Source organism: Microtus ochrogaster, chromosome 15, assembly GCF_000317375.1.
Source record: "Microtus ochrogaster isolate Prairie Vole_2 chromosome 15, MicOch1.0, whole genome shotgun sequence".
NCBI classification, from domain to species: Eukaryota; Metazoa; Chordata; class Mammalia; order Rodentia; family Cricetidae; genus Microtus; species Microtus ochrogaster.
In genome coordinates this window covers 26,980,806-26,990,305 of record NC_022017.1, presented here as the reverse complement: position 1 = coordinate 26,990,305, position 9,500 = coordinate 26,980,806, and the positions used below count along the sequence as shown (strand labels likewise).

The 9,500-nt window shown below is 54.7% G+C and overlaps 1 protein-coding gene across 1 annotated transcript; it reads right to left on the bottom strand.

The window, feature by feature from the left end:
- Window positions 1–238: 238 nt before the first annotated feature.
- Pnpla5 (patatin like phospholipase domain containing 5) lies at window positions 239–9,218 on the bottom strand. Its single transcript, XM_005354427.1, has 9 exons — window positions 9,020–9,218; window positions 8,498–8,730; window positions 6,739–6,804; window positions 6,280–6,489; window positions 4,966–5,026; window positions 3,961–4,146; window positions 2,793–2,919; window positions 953–1,069; window positions 239–341 (listed from the first exon to the last, which is right to left on the bottom strand). The coding sequence occupies exons 1-9, from the start codon at window positions 9,210–9,212 to the stop codon at window positions 239–241; spliced, it is 1,296 nt and encodes a 431-aa protein (XP_005354484.1). The 5' UTR covers window positions 9,213–9,218.
- Window positions 9,219–9,500: the final 282 nt, after the last annotated feature.

The following is a 9,500-nucleotide window of genomic DNA, read 5'->3' as shown; positions in this document are numbered from 1 at the left end:
CAGAGAGGCCCTGGAAATAAAGGTCCCAGGAAGGGCTGCGAAGAGCCCGCATCCCCCTCCAGGAAGCCACCTGCCCACACAAGAAGCTCAAGGCCTGGCATGGGCATGAGGAGCAATTTCCCCAAGCTGGGCTCAGAGCTCTTGGGGGATGAGCCACAGCCAGAAGCAGACATAAGCACACAAGATGTGGCAAGGACAGGATTCGGGGGTGGGGGGGGCGGTCACGCATTTGGTTGGCCTAGCCCAGTGCACGATCAGCAAGTCTGAGGTTCAAGGCCCGGTTCTCAGAAGCAGCTGTCCCCCGCTGAAGGGGACCAGAGTCTGCGCTGGTGACAGGCGGGCTAAAGAGGGAGAAGGAAGCATGTGTGAGTTCAAGGCCTGGAGTTTGGTAAAGGCAAAGTGTACCACAGGGACCCCCTTACAGGGAGCGAGTTACTTCATCCCCAGCCCTCTGAGGAACGTCTCAAGCCCTCAGCAGAATCAAAACAGGAGACTATCAGAACTCCAGGGTGGCTTTTCCTAAGAGGACAGGGGCAGGAGAGTATGAGTACACCGTGTCTCCTACATCAGGGAAGTTGTCAGAAGACAGGCCAGCAGTCCCTAGCCGTATAGACCCAGCCTTGAGGGACAGGGTGAGAACTGTACCAACCACAGAGCTGTGATAAAGACCTGGACTGCCTAGACTGACCAGTGTGACTGGCTCAGAGCCCCCAGACACTGGGTGGTACACACAGCAGTGAACACAGACAGGTCTCCCCAGGTGGATGGACAGAAGGACATGGGATACATGCTGGGCACTAAATATAAGGTGCTGAACGCTATATGGACGCTGTGTGGTAGGTGCTAGGTTCTGAGTTCTGTGAATTGGGTACTAGGCATTAAGTGCTAGGTAGGGGATGTAGACAACATGCTTAAGTCCTGACAAACACCCCAGTCCCTCCTCCGGCCTCACCTGCCCAGCCTGAGGAGCTGTGTCTTTGCCATGGAGTAGACCTCAAGGGCTGTACTCTTCAGGAGCCCCTGCATCCAGTGCAAGTCAGCTGGCATTTCAGGCAACCACAGCAGCAGCCTGTGAAAGGGACAGGGTCAGCTTCCCGGGGTGCTGGGGGGCAGTCCCAGATCAAGGGTGGTCCCTACGTTTCAGGCAACAACTGGAGAGAGGGGAAAGGAACAGAGCCTAAACTGGGCAAGAAGATCTCAGGAAGGCCCCGTGATCACATCCATAGCAGGATAGTCAAAAGTGGACTTTTCGGGGGAGGGATGGACCTTGGGGTCAACTTCTGTAGAGTTCCAGTGAGAAGCCTGGGGTAGAAAGGGGTAGAAAGGGGAGGGGTCATGTGATGCTAGCTTGGAGGCTGCTCTGCAGCCTGGGGAGTCAGAAAAACCCTCTCTGGGTCTCAGCTTTCCTCTCCTGCCAAAGGAGGACATCTGCCTATGGTCCTTTACCATCTCCATCTCCATCCATCCCTCTTCCTGACCCATGTCACTCATCCATGTCCCTTTCGGAGGCCAGTGCCTTCCTCTGCTCTAAATGCCCCACGTGTGGGTTATAGGGGATATCAAGGGTGAACGTGGCATGTTCTGGGCTGATTCCAGCAGCTTCACACTGTAGAAATGGCTAGATTTCTTTATTTTCATTTCAGCTCATGGTTTTAGTAAACAGCTCTGCCTGAGTCGAGTGTGTCAGGAGGAAGCGTCTCTCCACCAGTCCTGACCCAGTCACTAACTCAGGGCAATACAACACAGAGCACTGGGGCTCCCCATCATAGACTTTCTGAAGGGAAAGGCGGTTTAGAAACAGAGCCTTCGGGTCTTGCATTAGAGCACACGGCTGGAGTTCTGGGCAGAGGAAACCTTGAGTTCAAAACCGCTTGGGATTGTATAGAAAGATCCTGTCTCAAAGAGAAATGCCAATCTCCCTATAGCATCCCTCTGTCTAAATCAGGTTTGCTCACCTGACCACAGACCCCGTGTGTCTGGCCCTGGCCACTCTCTAGCCCCATCTCATACAGACACCAGGATTCACTCCAGCCACACCTCCCTTGGGATTCTTGGATGTGCCTGACTCCCTTCTGCTCCCTTTGCACACAGTACCCCATCCACTTGGAAGGCCTTTCTTTCCTCTTTGCCTGATGGACTGTGGCCCATTCTTAAGACTGTAGCTTGGATGCCATTGCCTGCCTTCTCTGACAAACAGTTATGAGTACAGGCCAGTCTAACTCAGGGCTAGTGTGGCTCTCTCCTTACAAGGCTGTAAGCTGTACACTCCACCAGGCCAGAAGTAAGATCGAGGTCAGCCTGCCTCTCTTGCCCCTAGCTAACACCTGGCCCCTGATCAGCCCTTGCTGATGAATGAGACAATGAAGTAACATGGTCCACTAACCCAGCAAGGCTGAATGCCCAGTACGAGGGCTCAGCTGCCATCAGACTGATCTGAAGGAGCCTTGTTTTTAGGAAAAGTACCATGACCCAGAGAGGTCAAAAGAGCTGGCCTAGACCACACAGCCAATCTAAGATAGACCAGCTGGAAGAGTTGCCAGAGGCATCGCGTTATCATCGAGGCTCTGATCACGGAGCAAAGGGCAGAAGGTCACAAAACAGTCTAGGTACTACCCAAGGTTCTGTGTAGCCAATCACACCACCTCCCTACCAATCCTTTGGCAGAGCCTACTCAGGCGCTCCATGGGCCAGCCCACAGCAGATAGTGTAGGGAATGCGGGTGCCTGCCAGCTCGAGTCACTCAGCCACCCACACTGGCCACAAGCCTGCCCCCTCAGCCCGGGCTATCTCACCTCCTGCTCCGGAAGTAGACATACTCGAAAGGCAGCGTGCAGGGCAGTAGCAGATAGGTCAGAACCCTCCCTGGCACGGAACACTGGAGTCGAGCCCAGAAGTCCCGCTTGCAAGCCTTCCTCAGTGCTGAAAGACAAGGAGGGGCCCCCTTAGTCAGCCTGGGGTCCCAGGAGCTGCAGACAGCTTCCTCCTTCAGCATCTCCACGCTGATGGAACCATTGCTGCCAGCAGGGGTCGCCATGTGCATGTCTTCTCAACTCACTGAGGCCCTCACAGAGGAGGAGACAAAGGTTCAGAGTGGTGGTACAGAAATGCCTAATGAGAATCTCTTCTAGGAAGAAGCAGAGCCAAGCCAGCCTCTAGGCCTGCAAGGCTCCTGTCCTGAGGTCTACTAGGAGAGGTCTGCCATGCTTCCTTGGATAAACAAGTCTCCCCAGGCCTTTCTCACAGTAATAGACTCAGAGCTACTGTGAGTATAGCATCTGTTTTGCCAGCTCCAACCCCCTTGTTCACCAGACTAAGCAGGGCAGGAATGACATGAGCCAGGAGGCCACTCCAGACTGCTGGGAGCACAGACTGCAGTTTGGGTTTCATCAACCATGTCTGAGGTTTGCAGCCAAGGAGATGACACCCAACTCCTTCTATCCCCAGTCATAGGAAATGGGTTTTGTCAGAGCAACAGAAAAGCAACCAAAACACCAGCTCTCTTCTTCTGCCTATCCAGCTCTCCCCAAGTTCATGTCTGCTGTGTCACCCCTTCAGCAACCATTATGCTGTAACCCAGAGACCTATCAGCCCAGCCTCTCCAGCCCCAGGGCCTCTGCACATATGATGCCCTTTGTCCAAACTCTCATCCTTCCATCTTTGACTGGCAGCCCCTGTTTGAAGTGTCTCTGGTATGTCATCTGCCACTTGGGACTGTGCTTGTCTCTAGGTACCTCACTGTGGCCTGGGCACAGACCTGGCCTCAATGTCCCAATGGCAGACAGGAAGACTGGCTGAGTTCCTTCTCTTCTCAGAGCCTCAGTTTCCCCACCAGTGAAATAGTGCCAGGTTGTAGTCAGGAGTGAAGGATTCAGAAAAAGCCCCCAGACACACTTGACGCTTAGTAGGGGTTTGGTAGCTGTGAGCATTCTGGCATGCAAGTGGTGGGAGAAAGGGCAGTACCAGCCTCCAGCTCCGGTGCCAGCAGCTCGAAGTCGGGCACATCCTTGACCAGCACATTGGGGACGTCCCATCTGATAGTCAGGCGAAGTTTCTGGCCCTGGTCATGGTCAGCACTCCTGGGTCCCTCCATGGGGGCTGGGGGTTCCTTAGACACCAGGGACCACAGCACTGGCTCCTTGGTGAGTCCTGGATTGGGAGGGAGAAAATCTGATAGTTGGTGCAGCGGCAGCCTCCAGGGGAGATGGTGGCTAACTCTCCACCTGTCTTAGTGCCCAAACTAACTCCAGGACTCAGGCGGCAGGATGAACACCAGCAGGGCGGGGCCCTGCTCTAGAGCCCCAGAGGCATAGCTCCGTTTTCAAATTCTGTCCTGCTCACATCTGCCAGCCTTGGGAGTCCCAGCCCTCTGCCTCAGTTCCCTTCTATCAAAAGAACTTAAGTCCTACTGTCGTGAGAGTTAAATGCAGTACTCTGAAGCTCTGGCCTGGTGTGGGGTGCTGCAGGTTGTGGTGGGGTGCAGGGATTGAAGATTGGTCTGGAACCCATAGCCTGGCTTCATCTCTCACCCTTGCCTTTACAGGGTGACAGACATGCTTCCCAGACCTGGGGACCATGCACCTCCTGCCAGATAACAGCCCCTTGGAGTGCAGCTCTCCTGCATCCATCCACCTCTGTCTTCCCATCCCAACCAGACACTCTACAGCTGGTCCCAACCCAGCACAGCTGTTGACACCAGGGAGCTCTCCCTTCTTGCTCTCCCCATCTCAGGCCAAGGTGAACTCTTTCTCTGCCCTAGCTCACTGCTGGAAGAGCCTCTGTCACCCACAGCCCATCTCTATCACTCTGCCTCGATCTTTGGAGGCTCTAGAAGGGGACCCAGAAGGCACATTTCAGTCTCCTTAGGGTGGTTTGACCACACACAGAACAGGCGTTGAGGTCCAGGGTTCAAACCCCGGAGAGGAGGAGTCCACCTGACACCACCCCATTACTGCCTCTGTCACCTACCCCGTCTCTCCAGGAACCTCAGGGCATCCAGATAGCCTTGTCTGCAGTAGTCAGCTACCACCTGGGACACACGGAACAGAGGGAAGACAGCGCTTGGGGTTCCTTAGCAACAAGCCACGGTCTGGAGACATTTCAGCAGATGAACACATATCCAGCCCAGCCTGCTGCCCCAGTGACCCTCTGCAGGGCTCAGAAACCCCAGAGAGACTCAGTGCTGGCCAGGGAGACCCAGAGTGAGCACACGGCACAGGACTGCTCCTGATGTCCCCTCCCTCTGGCCAGCTCACTCCTTACCTAGAGCTCAGGCACCTGCCTCCCTCTGCGGTTCTCCCTCTAGTAGACAGAGTGACAAGTCCTGAGTCAGGGTCAATGGGGTCTCTACCTGACTCCCCACAAGACCAGGGCAGTCCCTTCCCCTTCCCCACCATTGGAAATGTGGTGTGGAGTGGAAGCGGAGCTCAGAGGACAACTGTGGAGCCGTCTGTCCCCTTCTGCCTTTACGTTGGTTCCCAGACTCAAACTCAGTCACCAGGCTTGCTCAGTAGGTACCTTTGTGTTGTATGTGTGGTGTGTGAGGTGGTGGTGGTGGTGTGTGTGTGTGCTGGTCAAAGTCTTAGGAGCTCACTTTCAAAACCATGCTGGACTAACAGAGTATAACCTTGGCTCTGCCCCTTCCAGGCTGTGTGACTGAACAAATTGCCTAACCTTTCTGAGCCTGTGCCCTCAGAGAAATGGAACTTCCTCGGGACTGGAGGGCATTGTGGCACACACCTTTCATCCAGCACCCAGGGACACAGAGACAGGCAGATCTCTGTGAGTTCGAGACTAGAATAGTCTACAGGACGAATTCCAGGCCAGCTAGGGCTACATAGTAAGACTCTGTCTAAAAATAAAAATTAAAAAAAAAATGAGGCATTGAAGAGATGGCTCAGCAATTAAAAACACTGACTGTTCTTAAGAAAGAGCATAGCTCAAGTCCCAGTACCCACGGTGGATGGCTCACAACTGCCTGTAACTCCAGATCCAGGGGTCCAATGTCTTCTTCTGGCCTTGGTGGGCACTGTGTTCACATGCACAAACACACACACACACACACACACACACACACACACACAAATAAAAATAATAAACCTAGAAAAAGAAATGGAAATAATTACCTCTGCTAAGTTGAGCGTAGGTCACAGCTGGACTCTAGCCCTCACCCAGGAAGAGGCAGGAGAGGCAGAACCCACCTGCCTCTGTGTGAAATGAGACTGGTCAACAACTGAAGCTGAGGGGAGGGGTCATGGGCCAGGACCATGCAGGGTGACCTACCTCAGGCTTCGGGGGGAACAGGCTTATGAACCCCTGAAAGAAGTTTATGGTAGAGATCTGGAAACTGGCATTGAAGGCGGTCAGCTCATACAGACTGCCTGAACGGCTCTGGGGACAGATGTCCACCGTCCCATGGTAGGGAGAGACAGTGATGGTGGTAGGGGAATCGAAGAAGGGCAGGTTGTTGCTCAGGGCTCCATCAATGTAGCGCTGCAGGGCAGGGAGGCAGTGGATCACATCATCTTCCCCACATCCTCACCGCTGACTTGTGTCCTCATCCACCCCCTCCCACCTAGGGGCTGAGCCTCTTTAGGGGAGGCTTGGCGCACAGTAGGTGCTCACGGGGAGGTGGTGTCCTCACTCTTCCATCCACCTCTGGACAAACTTTTATTCCAGCTGCCTGGAGCCCAGAGTGGGACACAAACAGGGTGGGGGATGGGGGCTCCCAAACACACTCACCTCCCCTCTGAACTCCGGAGGGATTGTCCCACAATAAAAGGGGAAATACAAGGAGCAGACCAAAGCCTAGAAGACAAGACAATCGTCCTCGCTCAGTGTTTCACACTCTGCGTGCTTCTGGCATCTAGCACGTGAGACAGGAGATTATGCTGAGCCTCATCCTGTTCTGGCCCATGCGACCACAAGCTCCAGTGAAGAACAGAGGAACACGGTCCTCCTTGACAGCACCTTCCTCTCTCTGCGGAGGGCACCCCAGCTGCCTGGAGACTTCAGGTGGGATGCTCCATGATATATAAACCAAGGTATCTGTACCAACCCTGGGTCTGGCATAAAGGTGTTACCCATAACCTCTGTGTATCTCCCCAAAAACCGTTCTCAGAGTTGATCCAAACAGATGCTACTCTGAGGAGGACTGTCAGGACCTCCCTTCCCATGAGAGACACCATCTCCCAGTAGAAGCCCTGATAAGTGCCGCTGGGCAGGGGTGGAGGGGGAGGTGCTTCATCTATACATTGTGACCACTGAGTGCTGGTCTCGCTGTAATGGGGCTGCGCATGCTGTCCTGCGTCGTAGGATGCTTAGCATCATCCCTTTTCTCTCCTGCTGGATGCCAGCAGCATGCACAGCGTGGCAGGCAAGAATAGCTCCAGCACGCTGGAGGGTGGGGCAGGACTATGCAAATATTGCAGACCTTGGGCTCCAAGTTCATGGAACATAGACCCTCACCCGACAACCCTAAAAGACCTCCATTCCTCTGACTCTCCCGCGGAGAAGAAGACACAGTACGGGTTCTGAGGTTTCCTTCCCACAGATGGATACAGCTGATGGCAGCTGAGACTCACTGAGCACCTTTATGTACTGCCCAGGTGAGCACACTGGGAGAGGCTCTGAAGTCCTTCCCCAGGCATCAGCCCACAGAAAGTGGTACCCCTCAGGCACACTGAGAACCACACACCTATGATCCAGCAACTGCTGGCTCAAGCTGCCTCAGCGTCCGGTACAGGTCACCATGATGAGGCTAGGTATGTGCAAACCTCGGTGTCAGGGACAGACAGAGACCCTTATAGAAAGGGTGAGAAGAGCTGCACTGAGGGACACCAGGACTCTTCACACTGGGCTGAGGTCCTCCCACACGGAAACCCACATCCCTTCAGAGCTATTCCCCTATGGCCCTGCTCAGTCTCCCAAAAGCCTGTCTCCTCCACAACCCTCCCATCATATCAGAACCAGAACAGGCTCCATTCCTTCCCAGCCTTGCTCTTCCGATCACGTTTCACATAGGCCCTTTCTTGTGAGGTGTGCTTATTGGCTACAAGTCCGGAAAAGGCAAGGATTTTTCATTTGTGCCCCCTCCCTGGCAAAAATCACAGCATACAAACAGTGCCCACACATAATTGATGCTCAGAAAATGTTTGTTCTGGCAATCAGAAAGCATTTGGAAGATGGGGGTGGATGGGACAGGGAGGGCTCCTCGGAAATAAGCAACTCTAGATGCCCTGGCTACAGAAGCTGACTTCCCCTCAACCTGGCCCAAGGAACCTTTGGGTTCCTCTCCACCCCATCCCCTAGAGAGCCTTGGACTCAGACCAGTCCTGGATGCAGTCTAGCTCCTGCTGCATACCCCAACACACGCGCGCGCGCGCGCGCGCGCACACACACACACACACACACACACACCACCCACAGAAACCCCTGGGCTCACTATTATTTGATGGCTTATTCTCCTTGGGCCTCAGGTTAAAACTCAGCATCAGCTCACCTGGATGAGTTCATCTCGAGTGGCAAAATGAGTGACTATGAAGTTCTGGCCATCATACCATCGGGTAATGGAGATGCCCAACCTCTGGGAGGCCAGGATGTGGCAATTCTCAGGTAGGGTGTCCTGCAGCTGTTTCCTGATATGCTCAATGGGGCCATAGGCTGGGTGGAAGATGCCCAGGCTCAGACGCTCCACCTGCTTCACCATGCTCAGGAGATTGGAGCAGCAGAAGTCTGCAAGGTGGGTGGGGGCTAAGGTCTCACTACCTGGGACCACCGAAGTTCACCCTCACCCACCAACAGCCCACCTTCCTAGGGGATGCCTGGCAGTCAGTACATGATATCTCCTGTCCTGGATGTCAGTGACCTTAGGGGTAGTATCCCAAATCTGAAGCCAGGACCCATCTTTGGAGATAAAAGTGACCAAAGTCCTCAGATTTAGAGGCTGGGTGTAAAGACCTCAGGAGGAGAAGGGGGTACCTTGCCAGGTTCACCTGTGGTATCCCTGGACCTCCCCAAGCACCTGCCGACTTGCCGCAAACGATGCTCAGGGCGTTGAGCGCGCCTGCGGAGGAGCCATAGAAACGTCGGGCGCCCTGAAGGATGCACGGTGCACGCTGGCGCAGGCACTGGGTGGCCCCCACGTGGTAGAGGCCCAAGAAACCGGCACCTGCGAAGGACAGGCTCCAGCCGCCCTCTGCCTCCAGGAAGTCCATAGTTGGGCGCTTGGAACACCACAGCCTGCCTGGATGTGGCACAGGAGCTGGAAGGACCGCTTGCCAGGCTCCAATGAACTGAGACCAGAGAGGGACTGGGTCGGAGCTCCGGTGGTGCAGCAGGGTGGCCCCGCCCTATGCTGAGTCACCTGTAGCCCTAGCAAGTGAGGGATTGGCACGACTACCCTCTCCAGGTGTGCACAGTTGTGCCCAGAATTATTGCGATCTGTAAGAACCCTGGCCAGGTCCTCACGTTCACCCTGCTCCAAATTGTAGTTGCCTATCCTC